The sequence below is a fragment of the Paramormyrops kingsleyae genome, chromosome 16, assembly GCF_048594095.1.
Source record: "Paramormyrops kingsleyae isolate MSU_618 chromosome 16, PKINGS_0.4, whole genome shotgun sequence".
Taxonomy (NCBI): Eukaryota; Metazoa; Chordata; class Actinopteri; order Osteoglossiformes; family Mormyridae; genus Paramormyrops; species Paramormyrops kingsleyae.
The window spans coordinates 1,644,574-1,663,688 of NC_132812.1; the positions used below are offsets into that span (position 1 = coordinate 1,644,574).

Here is a 19,115-nt window from a genome sequence, read left to right on the forward strand (position 1 = left end):
TGACACCTATTGTTCTATAGGATCCCTCATACGTGCATCTTTAAGCGGCCGCAAAGTTCAGGAAGCGAAGGAAAACGACACATTAGAACTCATCTGTAAAGTGAAGAGGCCCAAGATACCTTTATCAGTGACATGGAAGTTTAAGCATGAAAATGCAACGTCTGAAGAAGAAATAGTGTCGCTGCTGCATACTGGTGATATAAGGTGGTATAAAGAAAGCCATACTTATCAGCCAAAAGCAGAAGTTCAGGAGGAAGAAACCAGCTTCACACTGAAAATGTACAGGGCCAGCATCTCAGAGGCTGGCTCCTACCAATGTGTCATTGAGACATTTTTAAGACAAGTGCAAGTGTCATCGATTCCCTCCAACCACTTACGTGTGATTATTACACGACCAGGTAAATGAAAAAAAAAATACAACTTTTGCATACATTTGTGCACATCTAACAGGTTTCTCAGTGCCTTTTTAGGTTGTTTCAATATCCTCCTGAGACCCTACCCATTCATTTATGTCCATTGTAGTGGATATTTTGTTTTTGCAAAATTTGTTGTTATCTTTTCACTGTTGTAAGGAAACTTATTTTTTCCTGTTGTACACTAAAGAGGACATGCTGTGAAATTAAAAATAAAAATAAATTTGAAAATATCTAAATTGTAAGATGTCATTTCCTCCAAAGACAAATAACCTAAAATTGAAGGACACTTTTTTCCTTGGGTCTCAGGAGGATATATAAATTACATCCAAAACAGCCCATTTGCTGATTTCATTCTCTTTGTGCCATCATCACTCCCTTAGTGAGCACCTTGTCCATCACAATGGGACCTCCATCTCCCCTGAAGTATAATGCAAACTCAGATGTTCTGATGGAGTGTCGCATCCTCAAGTCTACAGTCAACTCCAGCCGCTTTTCTGTCTCCTGGCTTGTCCAAAGGGAGGGAAAGGGACATCACACACTTCTCAGTATGGATCATGACTCTGTCACCTCTGGGATCCAAGGAGAGAAAAGGTTCAGCCTAATGAGAAGTGAAGCCCAGCTGTACACACTGATGATCAGGCAGGCTAAGCCTTCTGATAATGGTCTGCACTACTGCCAGGTGGAAGAGTGGCTGCAAGACCCACATGGGGTCTGGTATACGCTGTCCTCACAATCTGCCTCCGTGGAGCTCATCGTCACACTTCAACGTATGTTAAAGTCCATTACACACTTTTCTCTTGTGTCTTGTTTCGGATAAGAATATTATCTAAACAAAAAAAGATATTGCACTTTGTTGTGTCAGCCAGTGTTGCATTGTTCCCCAAGGACAGAAGATCTATATGTTTCATTTAATAACCTCTAATAATTGTATAATACTCCAAGTTATATAACTTAAGTAATGCTATGAGTATTGTACAATTGGATAGCCAGCTACCTATAAATAGAAAGGTTGTAACAATTTAAAAATAAAAAGAAGATCTAATTAACATTACAGTTACATATGATAACTCAGGGTAGTGCCATATTTTGTGAGAGAAGCCTCATGCTACAGAAATTCTAATCCCATTCGCAAGTATTTCATTAGCAAATAGCGAGAGACTATAAACCATCACATCTCCAATCATACAAGCATGACAAAGTCTTTTTAATGTCTTCTGTGCTGCAGATGAGGTTTCATTTAAACATTTGCCGGTACATCTTGTACTTTAGTTCAATAAGCTATGTTATACATGACTGTAAAATAAGTGAGTGAAGTTAAACTAGAAGTCAGAAAAATGTAGTTCTCAGAAAAAGAAAACTGGAAATTCTCATGGGACAAATTTCTCAATAACTTTTAAATAATTTAGTTCCATGAAGTCTATTGTCTTTATTCTATTTAGCAATTTTATGTTATTTATTGGATTTTATTTAAAATTAAACTCAATACCTTAAGCCATGAAGTCTGCTTGCAGTATTAGCTGGTTACTCCTGTTTCCTTAAACCTCGATCAATATTATTCTCTAAAGACTGTTTGAATTTCCAGAGGTAAAATATGATCAAGTTGTTACTTGATCAGGTCCAGGGTCTGAAACATGCTGTTAGCTTATAGGAAAGAAAAACCAAGACTATATAATCACCAGTTTTGGTCTCCCTCCATTTGCTTGCCATTCATTTCAGGATTGATTTTAAAATATTACTGTTTGTTTTTAAAGCCTTAAATGGTCAGACCATTTATATCTGACAAAACTTCTGCACCTCCATAAACCAATCAGAACCTAGATCTAGGTATAAGAGCAGAGATGATTGTGCTGTTGCAGTGGTGGCTCCTACCCTTTGGAAAAGTTTGCCTTTACATACTGTATCAAAACTGAACAGTCTGTAGAAACTTTCAAGTCCCTGCTGAAGTCTCATTTATTTGTACTGGCATTTGCTGTAAGTGAAGCATGATATCTTTGACTTCCCTAATGGAGAGTTAATTAATTAATTAGTCTGTCTACATGTTTATTCATTTATTTATTTAGTTAGACTTTTTTAAATATGATTTAATATTAGGGGTGTAAATCACAGCTTTCCTCGCGATACGATACAATATTGATTCCCTAAGCCAACGGTTCGATTTTTTTTTGATACCTCAGAAAGTCCCACGATACGATAAGATACGATTCTATTCTAGTTCGATACTGGGGTAGTAGTAGAAATTATGAAATTTCACACAATCCTTTACATTTCAATGGATTAAAAAAAGGCAAATATAATTAGCATTTTATCATTTTTTATTGGGAACTGTAAACAAAATCTAGTGTAGTCAAGTATGTCCCTTTAATCAAGCAAAATAAAATGGTAATAATAATAACTTTGGATGGATGTAGATTAACATGGTGACTAATTTTTATTTTGAATCAAGTCTTCTCCAGATAAATACAAAAGTGTAAAAAAAAAGTATAACAGTATGTCCATAACTGTCAGAACCTGCTCGTTTGACCCTCTTGTGTGCTACGCCCCTTATTAACTTCGCGTGCAAACCCAATTGTTCCCAGCTGTTTCTTATTGTTTTGTCTGGTCCTGTGTATTTAAGTCCACGTCAGAGTCTGTCGCCCAGATCTGTCATTGAAGTTTTCCCAGTGTTGTGTGCTGTGCTTGCAATAACCCCCCCCGCCCTTTGTTGGATTTCCGTCTGCCTGACCCTGATTCCTCGTTCACTGCTCGCTCACCCTGCTGGGATATAATCCATCCATCCATCCATTTTCTCCCGCTTATCCGAGGTCGGGTCGCGGGGGCAGCAGTCTCAGCAGGGGAACCCAGACTTCCCTCTCCCCGGCCACTTCCTCCAGCTCCTCTGGGGGAATCCCGAGGCGTTCCCAGGCCAGCCGAGAGACATAGTCCCTCCAGTGTGTCCTGGGTCTTCCCCGGGGCCTCCTCCCAGTGGGACATGCCCGGAACACCTCACCAGGGAGGCATCCTAATCAGATGCCCGAGCCACCTCATCTGACTCCTCTCAATGCGGAGGAGCAGCGGCTCTACTCTGAGTCCCTCCCGAATGACCGAGCTCCTCACCCTATCTCTAAGGGAGAGCCCAGCCACCCTGCGGAGGAAACTCATTTCGGCCGCTTGCACTCGCGATCTCGTTCTTTCGGTCACTACCCACAGCTCGTGACCATAGGTGAGGGTAGGAACGTAGATCGACTGGTAAATCGAGAGCTTCGCCTTTTGGCTCAGCTCCTTCTTCACCATGACAGACCGATGCAGCGCCCGCATCACTGCGGACGCCGCACCGATCCGCCTGTCGACCTCCCGCTCCATCGTCCCCCCACTCGTGAACAAGACCCCGAGATACTTAAACTCCTCCACTTGGGGAAGGATCCCATCCCCGACCCGGAGAGAGCATTCTACCCTTTTCCGGCTGAGGACCATGGTCTCGGATTTGGAGGTGCTGATTCTCATCCCAGCCGCTTCACACTCGGCTGCGAACTGTCCCAGCGAGAGCCGAAGGTCACGGTCTGATGAGGCCAACAGGACCACATCATCTGCAAAAAGCAGAGACCTAATCCTGAGGTCACCAAACCGGACACCCTCAACGCCCTGGCTGCACCTAGAAATTCTGTCCATAAAAGTTATGAACAGAATCGGTGACAAAGGACAGCCCTGACGGAGTCCAACCCTCACCGGAAACAAGTCCGACTTATTGCCGCTCATGCGGACCAGACTCTGGCACCGGTCATACAGGGACCGAACAGCCCTTAAAAGGAAGCCCGGCACCCCATACTCCCGAAGCACCCCCCACAGGACTGCCCGAGGGACACGGTCGAATGCCTTCTCCAAGTCCACAAAACACATGTAGACTGGTTGGGCAAACTCCCATGAACCCTCCAGAACCCTGCGGAGAGTATAGAGCTGGTCCACTGTTCCACGGCCGGGGCGAAAACCACACTGCTCCTCCTGAATCCGAGGTTCGACAATCCGGCGGACCCTCCTCTCCAGAACCCCCGAATAGACCTTACCAGGGAGGCTGAGGAGTGTGATCCCCCTATAGTTGGAGCACACCCTCTGGTCCCCTTCTTAAAGAGGGGGACCACCACCCCGGTCTGCCAGTCCAGAGGCACTGCCCCCGATGTCCACGCGATGCTGCAGATGCGTGTCAACCAAGACTGCCCTACAGCATCCAGAGCCTTCAGGAACTCTGGGCGGATCTCATCCACCCCCGGGGCTCGGCCACCGAGGAGCTTTTTAACCACCTCAGCGACCTCCGCCCCCGAGATACAGTAGGGGAGTCCACACCCAAGTCCCCATACTCTGCTTCCACATCGGAAGGCGTGTCGGTGGGATTGAGGAGGTCTTCGAAGTATTCCTTCCACCGACCCAAAACGTCCCGGGTTGAGGTCAGCAGCACCCCATCCCCACCATAAACAGTGTTGATGTTGCACCGCTTTCCCACCCGGAGCCGCCGGATGGTGGACCAGAATCGCCTCGAAGCCGTCCGGAAGTCGTTTTCCATGGCCTCACCAAACTCCTCCCAAACCCGAGTTTTTGCCTCAGCGACCGCCGAAGCCGCATCCCGCTTGGCCTGCCGGTACCCGTCAGCTGCCTCTGGAGTCCCACAGGCTAAATAGGCCCGATAGGACTCCTTCTTCAGCTTGACGGCATCCCTCACCACTGGTGTCCACCAGCGGGTTCGCGGATTGCCGCCGCGACAGGCACCGACTACCTTACGGCCACAGCTCCGGTCAGCCGCCTCCACAATGGAGGCACGGAACATGGCCCATTCGGACTCAATGTCCCCCGCCTCCCCCGGGACATAGGAAAAGTTCTGCCGGAGGTAGGAGTTGAAACTCCTCCTGACAGGGGATTCAGCCAGACGTTCCCAGCAGACCCTCACTATACGCTTGGGCCTGCCAGGCCTGGCCGACTTCCTCCCCCACCAGCGGAGCCAACCCACCACCAGGTAGTGATCAGTTGACAGCTCCGCCCCTCTCTTCACCCGAGTGTCCAAGACATGCGGCCGCAAGTCCGACGACACGACTACAAAGTCGATCATCGAACTGCGGCCTAGGGTGTCCTGGTGCCAAGTGCACATATGAACACCCTTATGCCTGAACATGGTGTTCATTATGGACAATCCGTGGCGAGCACAGAAGTCCAACAACAGAACACCACTCGGGTTCAGATCGGGGGGGCCGTTCCTCCCAATCACGCCACTCCAGGTCTCACTGTCATTGCCCACGTGAGCATTGAAGTCCCCTAGCAGAACAAGAGAGTCCCCAGAAGGAATGCTCTCCAACACCCCTTCCAGAGACTCTAAAAAGGGTGGGTACTCTGAACTGCCGCTCGGCGCATAAGCGCAAACAACAGTCAGAACCCGTCCCCCCACCCGAAGGCGAAGGGAGGCTACCCTCTTGTCCACCGCGGTAAACCCCAATGTACAGGCGCCCAGCCAGGGGGCAATAAGTATGCCCACCCCCGCTCGGCGCCTCTCCCCGCAGGCAACTCCAGAGTGGAAAAGGGTCCAACCCCCTTCAAGGAGACTGGTTCCAGAGCCCAAGCCGTGCGTCGAGGTGAGCCCGACTATATCTAGCCGGAATTTCACAACCTCGCGCACCAGCTCAGGCTCCTTCCCCATCAGAGAGGTGACATTCCATGTCCCAAGAGCTAGCTTCTGCAGCCGAGGATCGGACCGCCAAGGTCCCCACCTTTGGCCACTGCCCAGCTCACAATGCACCCGACCCCTATGGCCCCTCCTACGGGTGGTGAGCCAATTGGAAGGGGGACCCACGTGCCTTGTTCGGGCTGTGCCCGACCAGGCCCCATGGGTATAGGCCTGGCCACCAGGCGCTCGCCATCGAGCCCCAACCCCAGGCCTGGCTCCAGGGGGGGGCCCCGGTGACCCGCGTCCGGGCAAGGGAAAACGTGTTTCCAAAATCTATAACAACAAGTAAAATAAAGTGCAATAAAGTCAAATAAAAAACATTGCCTAGACAGACATGTAGAATGAGGAAGATCAACATGACTGACTTCTGCAGTGAAACAAGTATGTCAGTATTCTTCTTTGAGAGGGTTTTTTTAAAAGAAAAATTAAATGGTCAATGTGTTCAGGAGATTGTGTGCCCTAAGCGTAGCGTACACCTGCCGCAATAAACCCACATAGCAGACAGGTCTGGCCTGGATCTGGCGTCAAGCTGGCACTGCTGGCTGAGTTCTGGCATGGCAAGTGGCATGTCAACCAGGTATGGGCCAGGTCTGGCAATGATGGCACTGTTTACATTATGGCATGCCAGATGTGGCCCGATTGTGGTTTTGTCAATGTGGCCCAGGCACATAGAAGACAGGTCTGACCCAGATCTTGCGTCAAGCCGGCACTGCTGCCCAGTTAGCAGGCACATGTGGGCCGATTCTGGCTGAGTTGTGGCACATTCGGTTCACTGTCAGCAACGGCTAAAAGATTGCGGGCCGATTGTGGGCCGAGCACGGCAAGTGATTCTGGCTTACTGTCGGCATTTTTCATCTGGGCCAGAACCGTTCTGAGCACGGCGAGCGATTCTGGCTGACTGTCGGCATTTTTAATCTGGGCCAGAAGAATTTTGCTATCTGGGAACGCACGCTCTGAAGGTACGCTAGCTTGCGACCTACTTATAAATGATCTACCTACTCTAAACATATATTTATATATAAAAATATTGAGTATTCTTTAATAGTCTTTATTATTATTACTATTATTATTATTATTATTAATTTCCCTTTGGGACTTTAGGTGGTATTTTTGAATTGAACTGGGATTTTAGTTCCTTCACCTTTCTATTTCTCAGCTCGCTTTTTGGAGGGAAGTTAATGTTGTAGTTTTTATGAACAGTCCGAAAATGCCTCTCCACATTTCCCTTCTTTGGAACAGCAATGGTAGACTGACAGATGAGGCAAATGCACTTAGAATATGACATGGTGGAAAAAAAACAGTCCTCCTCCCATTCCGTATGGAAGTGGTAGGTTTTTGGCTTCTTACTTGGTTCAGCTCCCCCATTCATTTTTATACCCTTTCTTAAGTTTAGTTGAAATAAATTGGAGGCTAACTAGGCAACTCGGTAGTTTGCAGCAGCTGGCGCGGTTGAACATGTCATCCATCCTTTTTTTTTTATACCATACGATCTACCCACACTACCTTTGCAATTGACCAGTAGTTCGCGATCGAGCTATTGGGCACCCCTGGTGTAGACCATGTATACGTCGGAGTGGATCATGAAAACAATACTGGAACAGGCGAGAAAATAAAAATGCATGTATCAATATTTATGCGGTCACATCGATGCATTGGATCTTTTGCCGTTGAATCGATGTATCGATACAAATCAATGTATTGTTACACCCCTATTTAATACATTTTATTAGTTTCTGCATTTCATAAAATTTCAGATTGCTGTATCTATTCATGTTTGATTTTTGACTGTTCAGCACTTTGGTCTTTGATTGTTTTAAATGTGCTTTAGAACTTTGACCTTAACCTGAGTGCCAGAAGTAATAAATATAAATTTATTGTTGAGATTATAAGCAGCTGGCAGTAAAACAATCTTGCAATACTCATGCTGATTTTAAGGTCTGCCTGTTAAATGGATTGGTCCAAGTTACTTGTTAGGTCTTCCCATTTTTTAAAGAATAACAAATTCACTCAAATGTCTTTTTTTCTGTGTCAAAGTAATTTCACACTCAGAATCACCTGTTCTTTTTGCTGATTTTCTAACTACTTACTCTAAAACATTCATTTCTTCCATCAGAAAGTGAATTCAGACTGATGAAAAACAACATTGAGATCTCAGTAGCAGAAAACCACCCTGTGACTATCAACTGCACCTTGGGTTCTGGCAGTACCACATCTTTGTCTCACTATTCCATCACCTGGAACTTCAATGAAGTCAACTCTTCAGACACATTGGTGCTAGCAAAATTTGGACCTCGAGGTGAACTGGACCCTGCAACTGTAGTACCACAAGGGATGTCTTTCTATCGAACAGCCCTCGACACCTTCAGGCTGACCATCCAGAAAGCCAGAGTTAATGACAGTGGTAACTACTCCTGCTGGGTGGAAGAGCACCAACTAGGCCCAGAAAGCACCTTGCTGCTGAAGGCCTCTGATGAGTCAGGAGTCACCAGAGTCAGCGTGGAGTCAACAGGTATGTCTTTGTTCATTCATTCAGTAGGTGTTGCCCAGTCATTCACCTTGAACGGACACATTAGATTCCATTTCAAAACTCTTCTCTTTACCTATACAGCTCTTAATAATCTTGCTTCCCCTGTCTGTTTGACCTCCAGTTGTCCCACCAGCCCCCTCATGCTCTTACATCTTCCTCTTCTGGGCTCCTCATTGTTCCTCCTTCCCGACTCCGCAGCTTCTCCAGGGTGCCTCCTCGTCTCTGGAATTCCCTTGCGTCTGATATCTGTAACTCTGTGTCTCTCTCCCAGTCTCCAAATCTCATCTTCAAACCAGGTTTCGGAAGCTTCCCAGTTCCCTCCATTCTGCTTTCTCTTACTTGATGTTTTCCGCATCACTGTATTGCTCATCACTGTCTGCTGGCTACAACTATCTGTCTCTATGTCTATTTCCAGTCCATATAGTTTTAAAAGTCCCAGTTTATTCCATGTAATTATCACCAAGGAGTCCAGGTGAGGGTTCAGAAGGTGTAGTGTCAGGTCAGGATCTGCTCGGGATCAGCTCGGAAAAGAGAAGATGGAGAAGACAGTTATTGCCCTACACCTAACCTAACCCCCGGCAGTACTGGCTAAAAGAGAGACCTGGAAGGAAGCACAGACATGAGGGTTTCTAGGGGTTTTGGTGTCAAGCCAAACTACCGTCAACAACTTAAGTGATTGGCAAGAGTGGCAGGATGACCTTTACTCTCAAATGACCGTGAACCTCCAGATCTCCCATTCACCATAAAAAAGGGGATTTTAATATCCGAAAGACTGACTAAAGAGGTTAGTCTTAAGCCTTGACTTATAAGCAGAGATTGTTTCTGAGTTCCGAAAACTAATAGGAAGTTTATTCCATAACTGTAATGCTTTTTGAGCAAATGCTCTTCCCCTAAAAGTAACGTTCTTTATTCGAGGTATGAATAGAAGACCTGCATCTTGCGACTGAAGCGTACAAGTCGGAATGTAGTTGCAAATGAGGTCACTCACATACTGAGGTGCAAGACCATTTAAAGCTTTATAAATTAAGAGTATTATTTTGTAGTCAACAAAGAACAAGAATAAGACATTACAGTAATCGAGCCTGGAGGTAATAAACGCATGAACCAGTTTCTCTGCATCTTGAAAGGATAGCATGTTTCTTAATTTGGCAATATTACACAGGTGAAGGAAGGCAGTACAGCTAATGTTAGAAGCATGTACATCAAACGAAAAATCTGAATCTAGAATAACACCAAGGTTTTTAACAACAGTACTTAGTGCAATAGATAGTTCATCCAGATTGACTATGATGTCAGATAGTGTACTTCTGGTGGCTTTAGTGCCAGTAAGAAGAACCTCAGTCTTGTCTAGATTTAACTGGAGAAAGTTGTTTGACATCTGCTTTTTGATGTGAATTAAACATTCTTCTTTTCTCTGAAGTTGCTGTCTATCTTCTGGTTTAGCCGATATATATAATTGTGTATCATCTTCAAAGCAATGAAGGCTAACTCCATGCTTACGAATAACTGAGCCTAAAGGTAACATGTATAGTGAAAATAGTAGGGGATCTAAAACTGAACCTTGTGGCACTCCATATTTGACCATGACATGTTCTGTGGAATCACTATTTAAATTCATATACTGATAGCGGTCCGATAGGTAAGATTTAAACCCAGAGAGCGACACTCCCCTTATGCCTACAGTATGTCCAAGCCTGTCTAGGGGAATGGCATGATCTATAGCAGGGGTGTCAAACATACGGCCTGCGGGTCAGAACTGGCCCGCCATAGGGTCCAATACGGCCCACGAAATTAGATTTTGCAAAGTGTGAAAAATACATAGCCGAACAAAACTCAAGCCAAGAGCGGCCCTGGGGACCGAATTGTTTGTACGTTATAAGCGAAACTCTGTTTTAAGTGAGTCTGCTATATGCGGTGCATTTTCTGCATGTTCTTAAAGGCGCACAGTCGGGACCAGCGGATCTCATCCGTTATAGATGATATTCCGTTATAAGCGAGTCCACTATAACGGGATTTTACTGCAATACAACACTGAAGATGGCACCAACATTGTCAAGCTAGCAAATTGTTCATGCTGAAGCAACCGGCAAACTGGTAATACATATCTGGAGCTGAGTTGTTCTAAAAGCGCCAATTTTGCCATATATTTTGATGTATTGTATGTGCGCCTTTGTTGTCAAAATTACCATACTTGGCACTCTTGTTACCCAAAATGTCTTTGTCAAAGAAGAGAAAAGTGGACAGTGAGTGCAGAGTTTTCCAAGAAAAACTGATTTAATTATTCATTAATTGTTTATTCACAGAGCTGAATGGAATACCTGTGTGCTTGGTGTGTTTGAAGCAAGTTTCAATGCACTACACTGATGTGAAAGTGTAAATTTAAAATAATTTCTAGATCTTGACAAGTTGTTTTAATCATAATGTGTTTTACTATTCTTCATTTCAGATACCTGTTACTATGTTTTGTGTCTTTGTAGATCCACTGTGGCATAATGTTTTTGAAATTGCACTTATTTTTCCAATGAAATTTCAGGTTGTTCATAATGTTTTGTAAAAAGATGGTTAATTAAATTTAAACATTTTCTTACTTGTACTTTCACTTATTTGTAGTTCTTTACAATAAAACAAACAGAAAATTATAGAGTTCTTGTTATGTGTAGGTTGTTATGCTATTATTTTACTGGTCTGGCCCAGATGAGATCAAATTGTGCTGTATGTGGCCCCTGAACTAAAATGAGTTTGACACCCCTGATTTATAGTATCAAAAGCTGCATTAAGATCAAGCAGCACTAAGAGCGAGGGACAGCCTTGGTCAGCAGATAGGAGAAGATCATTTACCACCTCCAGTAGAGCAGTTACTGTGCTATGATGACCTCTAAACCCAGACTGAAATCTTTCATAAATCTGATTCTCCTGCAGAAAAGAGATTACAGTACTTGACTAGCTACAACTCTCTCTATTGTTTTAGAGATAAATAGTAGATTAGAAATTGGTCCATAGTTTCTAATTTCCAAGGGATCCAAGTTTGGCTTCTTCAATAGAGGTTTACTTACTGATGGTTTAAGAGATTTTGGTAGATGGCCAATACTGATTGAGGTGTTAACTATTGCTAGTAGCGGTTCAATCACTGCTGGGATCATCTCTTTGAATAATTTTGTTGGAACAGGGTCTAGCATACAAGTAGATGAATTTTAAGATAAGATTAAGGACATCAATTCTGATTGGTTAACCATGGTAAATGATTCAAATATGATGGTTGCAGCATTAACACAGGCTGTGTCAAGGCCAGAGAATGTAGTTATTGTAATAGTCAAAATGTTCTGTCTAATTGAACATATTTTTTGGTCAAAAAATTGCATAAAGTCATCACTGGATTATTTTTGTTTATTTCAATTAGCTGATATAAATACTCTGATTTAACGGCACTAAGAGCCTTTTTATAGCTACCCATAGCCTCTTTCCATGCTAGTTCGTACACCACTAGCTTATTTTGACGCCACTTACGTTGTAATTTCCATGTCTCCTGTTTCAAAGTACACAAGTGGTCATTATACCAAGGAGCAGTTTTATTTTCTCTGATCTTTTTTATTTTTAACGGAGCAATTTTATCTAAGGTTGAACTAAGCGTAGACGCTAAACAATCCATAGTGCTATCAAGTTCAGTGGGATTCAACATTACTTTTGACAAAAACGATAGCTCAGGGAGATTATCAATAAAGTTACTTGCTGTATTTGATGTGATTGCATGTTTGGCATAGAAGCGAGTCGAGGAGTTAATATTTTGAGCAAGGTAAATATTAAACGTAATATGGTGATGGTCAGAGAATATACTGGTCTGAGGTATTATAGTACATAAACACCAGTGTTAAAGTGTACATGATGGCTGGTAGTAGCACAACATCGATTTGTCTTCATCTTCTTTTCATATTTAAATTTTCATACATTTTAAATAACAATCTAATAGGAAGATGTATATAAATTGTATGTGTTGAAATACTGAGAGATCATGGGCTGATACCTAGGATGTAAAACACAAGAGCCACCTTAGTGTAAATATTAAAGTTTCTATTCATTTTATTTCCTGATCATAATGCCATTAAAAGAACAACAGAGATAATTTTTCATTTTTCAAAATATGCACTTCCTGATTGGATACATGAATAACAAAGCACCCACCACTCGAAATATATTGATATGCACTATCCGGATATGTGGGAAGGCAGAAAGAATGGATGGTCAGAACATATATTGGCACATTAATGAACAAGCATAGTATATAAAAACAGTGTGTACAGCAGCCATTGTCTATGCCAGTGTGTTATGTGTTAGGTTGCGGGTTAGCTAAACCTAAGTAACAGGTCTTCAGTCGAGATGTAAAGACTGAGACCAAATTGGTATCCCAAACATAGGCAGATAAACAATTCCACAATATTGGGGCCATGTAACAAAATGCTTTACTGCCAACTGTCACTTTGTTTATATGGTGAATGACAAGGAAACTTACATTGTGTGATCTGAGTGTTCAATGCGGCTTGCAAACTTTAAGTAATTGTCAGGTAGGCGGATGGTACACCTTTAAGTGCCTTATATGTAAGTAGGAGAACTTTGAAGTCAGTCCTGAACCTAACAGGAAGCCAATGCAAGGAACTAAGAACAGGGGTTATGTGTTCAAACTTCCTGCTTCTGGTGACAATTCGACCTGCTGCATTTTGAATATACCTCAAAGTGTTTAATGTGCAGTGTTTGCTCCCAGATCAACATAGCATTACAGTAGTCTAACCTACTGTATACAAAGCCATCTATCAATTTCCCTGTCTTGAATAGTAAGAAATCAGTGTAGTTTGGCGATGTTGCGTAGCTGTAGGAAGCATACCTTTAATACTGTATCCACATGCAATTTTAATGAGAGGTTTGTATCTAAGGTGATGCCTAGGATATGGGTAGAGCTGCTAAGGGAAAAATTCAGCCCCCTGGAGTGGAGTGCAGAGATTATAGCATTCCTATCCATGGACTTGCCACCGAACAAGAGTACCTCAGTTTTCTGATTGTTTAGTAATAAAAAGTTTTCAGCCATCCGAATCTTGACTTCATTGAAGCACTTAGCTAAAATGTCAATAGATGAGGTGTTGTTATGCATAACCAAAATGTATATTTGGGTGTCGTCGGCATGGGACTCATAGTTAACATTATGTTCCCTCATTATATTACCTAATGGCAGCATGTAGAGAAAATTTAAAAAAAAAGACCAAGCACTGATCTCTGTGACACTCCATATTTGACTAATGACATAGACGAAGGAGTACAATCATTTGAAACTTGAATATATTGATATTGATTAGTCAAATAAGATTTAAAGCACTTCAACACCATTCCATACAACCCGACCTCAGATTTAAGTTAGCAAATAGTTAGAGAAGGACTTATTTAATGGACCATGGATACATGATGAACATAAACTCTGTGAGTGATAATCAAGTCTAGTGTATGATTGTGAACATGCGTTGGTCCCGATACATGTTGGTAACATTCAACAGGAGGGACAGGAAACTTTTGCTGAAGGTATCAGTCTCTATGTCTACGTGTATATTGAAATTTCCAAGTATCAAAAATATTGTCTAAGTTAATAACCAAGTCAGAGAGAAGTTCCCCAAATTCAGTCAGAAACAATGTGTATGATCCCGGTGGTCTGTATATTATAAGAATATAGATGGGCAGGTCAGACATCATTTGAATTTGTGCTGCTTCAAATGTTGTAAAGTTTTGTGTTCAATTTCTAACAGTGAGCTAAAAATAGCTGCCAGGCCACCTCCATGTCTATGACAGAACTAAAGCCTTCATTTGAGGTTTCAACAAAAGGAATAGTGTTTGTGGGTCTGAGCCAGGCTTCTATTAAAAATCACAGCACCGCACAGGTCAAGCACCATGTCATTGACAGGAAGTGATTTGTTTGCTAAAGAGCAAACATCTAATAATGAGCATTTTATGGTGGTGTTGTGGCTCATTTAATCTTATGAAAGTGAACCCCCAGTGGAACATTTACGCCTAAGTCTTGGTCTAATAATATTTAGTTTATTCTATCTAGGCTCACTCAACTCTGTTTCTTCATAGTCGCTAGATTTAGAGGATGCCCTGTGATGGAGCACCTGGGTCAAAGCCGAACATGATCTAAAGGTGGGAGAATAAACAGTCTTTGATTTAAGATTGCAAAACTGAGGCCTGGGTGGTGCTCCCATTCAGGCAGGTAATTTACTTGCCATGTTTTGGGATAATATAAATTCAATTAGGATGAAGACCGTCCGATTTATAAAAGCCAAGCCGTTCTCAAAACAGGTCCCAATTATCAATAAAGGCTATGTTTTGAGATGCATACCAAGGGTGATTTTCCCGAAGCCTTCTTACCTCTACATCAGGGGTATTCAAGTAAAATTTAAAGAGGTCCAGTTAGAGAAAATTTCTTGAAGGTCCAGAAGATCATAATGTCTAAATATTTAGTGTGATATATAATTAAGTAGCTTATTAGTTGTATCAAAATTGCATATAGTCAATACCTAACTGTCAAATCAAATTAATTCAGTACAATTCAAAAACTTTATGACGATATTTATTGTCACGTGACAACTGACGAATTGAATATGTATGACTGCCGATATGTATAATGTTCTCTCATTTACTAAATAAAAGTAGGGCTGCATTTCAAAATAAGAGAAAATAAATAAAATGTGAAAATTATGCATGTTTAAATAAGGTGCTTAACTTCAGAAAAATATAATAAAGGGAGGAAAGCTTGAATTTCCCCTTTTTCTCATATTCTCATATTTGTCGGAGTAACAACGCAAACGGAATGACAAGCTGTTTCAGGGAACAACAGTGCATTTTACTTTTCATTTCAAATAAAACGCTGGGTTGCCAACTTCGGCCAGCTGGCTGGAGTTAAAATTTCAATTCGAGATGTCTGCACAAATATGTAACAGTTCTTACCTTGTAAATAGTCTGCTTTTGTATTGAGCCGTGTAAATACACTTTTAACGTAGCTAATTTTAGGTTTATAATAGAATAATATAGATTTGCTGTAAGATTTCCTGCATGAGTGTCATGCCAGATGCTTGAGACTTGGCAACCCTGAAAACGAACATTTTTTATTTCACCCGAGTTGATTTATATTACAAATAACATTACTTCTTTAAACGGTTGTTAAAAATTGGAAACTTCAACAAACATGAAATCACCAATAAACTATGTCTATTTATCCAACATGTTATATAATACATACTGTAGTGTTTGAAAACTGTAGCTGTAGGATTTCAGGACAGAGCAGCCACTCTGTCCGGAATATTACGGCATTTTGGTTGCGAGTGTTTGCTTTTCTGCTGTTAACACTAATAGCACATTAGCGCAGACAAAGGGCTGCATATGCCGAACTACGTCTTGCTTGGCGGTCAAAGGCATTTGACGTTCATTGATGAGGGAAACGGCGGTTATAGTGCTAAACCACTACCGAAAAGACTACTAAAGCTGCGCCGGATAAAATAGAAGCGCCCCATCAGCTTTTAAATCACAACTTTCTATTTTGGCTATCTGTTCGGGTCCGTATGGGACTGCTTCTGGGTCCGGAACTGGACCGCGGTCCGCCTGTTAGTGACCTCTGCTCTACATTGTTTGTAAGTTCGATATTTTCACATAGAACTTACAAACTATTTAGCATTAAGAAGGCTTCAGGAAACTCATCCCAAGTATCTAACAGCGGTTTAGGGAGAGTAGCCTACTATAGGTTACATCCCCCTATAGAGAATTGATAAAGGACCAGAGACAATTAGAGTACTATATTTTGTTTTAGCTTTTGCACACATAGAAATCAAGCTCCTCATTAATACCTCAGATTGTCAGGACTTTATATCATTAGTTCCAGCATGAACAACCAAAGTGGAGACTTCATTGCAGGAGAGGGAGTCCAATTTCACTTTGATGTCGAATGATAGAAACTCTAACGTTTCTAAGAGTTGAGTCTCCAGTCACGATCACCTTTTCTGCTTCGGCAAGTTAACTTTATCACTACTTGTAATATTGTTATTTTTTCATGTCTTTTTTGCTTTGACTGTTTAATATGGCAAAGTTCACCATCTTGCATTTCACTGCAGGTTACAGTCTGACTGTATACCTTGAATGTGACAAAAAAAGAACAAAAAAAACCCTGAATCCTTGAAAAAGGAGCAAGTATTATGATACCCTGCCATGTTACCTCATGGCCAAGAAACAAATGTGTCTTAGAGATGACAAGATGGTGGAGGCGGATGAGGACAGGGCACCACAGCCCATAATGCAAGTCAGTTGCAGCTTCAACCTGCTGAACCCAGAAAAAACTAGATGTAATCTATACTCATCCACAAGGCACAGTATTCACATTTACAGCCGCTACTGCAGAGCATTCAGATGCCAGCAAGTTCAGGAATGGCAGCCTGCACTAGGAGGATGTGTCCATATGTCTAACTATGTGTGTTTGAGGATATGTTAGTGGCATCTTGACCCAAAAGTCTGTATATTTGAATGCATAGTGATAAATTACAGGCTCTTAAGACATAAACAGTTTGTGAAGTCTGATCTCTCCCCTTACGGTGATCAGGGAGACACTATCAGTTGTCTGTTTGTTTTTTTTTTAGGACCCGACGCAGTACGGTCTGGCCCCAGCTCCTCTGCAGTGATCCTGGTTGTGTTTGGGGTCCTTGTGGTTATCTTGATCATCGTGACTGTAGTCCTGTCTCACATGCTACACCGCCAGTCCGCTGAAATTAAGAGGAAGAAGGGGTCCCTGTGGACTGAGAGCCAACAATTGAAGCCACAGCCAGAGCTGTGAACCCAGAACCGTCCCCCAGCACACATCCAAGTCTTGTCCTCCACAGGGCCATTTCTCAGGGATTGCTCAATGAGTTTTTTTTCTGTTTTTGAGTTCCTATGTTTTAGTTGATTAATGTCTTGCACTATCAATCAATATTTAAAATGTGGGCTATCAATGAAAATCATCCACTATAAACTTTGAATAATATTACGATGCTTTCTACTTGAATGTCTAATTTAACAATAAAAGTATTTTTCAAATTTAAAGTGCATTGATATTTGACTTTTACATACAAAAATGCACATTTTACAAAGAATGATTTGTGAAACTTCTGTACATAGAACATACGTTATGCTCTACATATAGCATATTCAGCGTTAGAAAGTAGGACATCTATGGTCTTCTCACTGCTGTGGTAACAAAACCACAGAATGCATCTTTTAGGTAAATGTTAGCAGCAGTAACAAAACTAACTAATACTAAGGAAAAAGCAGAGACACCTCTGTTCAAAGAGAAATTACAAAAGTACTTTGGATGAAGTTCCCATTTTAATGCTTTGCTATGTGTGGTTAAAAGAAATGCACCCCTTGTTTTCTATATTGTTTAATGAGCCACTGAACTCATGCAACTTCTTATCTAATTTCATATTGTTACGATTGAATGAGACATGAACAGTTTAATCAACATGAGCACTTTTACTTCTCTTTGTTAGAATCAAAGTACTGAGTTTGTTGAGTGTTTGAATGTGCTAGTGTGACTGTATTGATACCCTTAATGTTGCATTTTTTCTGTGTATTTTACGTAGTGGTATTTCGGGGTTTTTTGTACATTGTTTATTTTATGAAGATAATGTGCAGGAAAACATCAGAAAAACAGAAACATAAAATTACATTTGCTTTTTCTTTTTTTTTTTTAATGTGACAACTTTCCTGTTGATATTGCTGCACAGGGAGAGAAAGAGCTAAAACACCAGCTTTGTGTACCTTTATTCATGTAGCTGTTAAAATGAAGCTAATGCAAAAAATAAATGGAGAATGGTTGTTTTAAAGTGTGTTGACTTAACTCTCTGAAATAAATATTATTTTCACATGTGCATGTTATCCCAGGGCCATGGGTCACGGGGGGGGGGGTGGCCCACTAACCTTTAAATAATCTGCTGGAATAATTTGTCAAAAATAAATATTTGTGAAAAATGTACATAGTATTTGTGAGATCATCTTATCCCCGGGCATGAACAAGACACATGGTGGACTTGGTCAGGTATTTCAGCTACTTGAAAAATGCTAAGACGCCATCAGCCACAGAAGGCAGCATGACAAGTGACAGGAAATGAGTCATAGGAAAACCCCGAGCATGTGACCTGGTGGTCACCCAGCTCAGTGCTACACTGAAGACATCTTCCTCAGCTATTCCCCCACTGTACTGTACTGTCCCATCTGTCTTTCCTCATGCGACTTTTATAGACCCATCATGCTAATTTAGAATTGGTAGATCTTTGCTAATGTGTTGTTTTAAATGTTAAAGATTGCTTTGAAAGCACTGACAGGGAAACAGCTTTTTCCTCTGTGTTGTGAAGGATCAAGGGTATTCCTGCTGTGATGTATGTGTGGCTTATTTCTTTGCCACAGCAATAATTTTGGTTCTTGTGCCCAAATATGGGAG

General features: G+C 42.0%; 1 protein-coding gene across 1 annotated transcript in view; it reads left to right on the forward strand.

The window, feature by feature from the left end:
- The window catches only part of igsf3l (immunoglobulin superfamily, member 3-like), a 44,344-nt gene extending 25,843 nt beyond the window's left edge, over positions 1-18,501 (forward strand). Inside the window, exons 6-9 of the mRNA XM_023804014.2 lie at positions 21-398; positions 797-1,183; positions 8,210-8,605; positions 17,278-18,501. Of these exons, the coding sequence (XP_023659782.1) occupies positions 21-398; positions 797-1,183; positions 8,210-8,605; positions 17,278-17,471 (1,355 nt within the window). The 3' untranslated portion in view covers positions 17,472-18,501. The remainder of the gene's footprint in view (positions 1-20; positions 399-796; positions 1,184-8,209; positions 8,606-17,277) is intronic.
- The last annotated feature ends 614 nt before the right edge of the window (positions 18,502-19,115 follow it).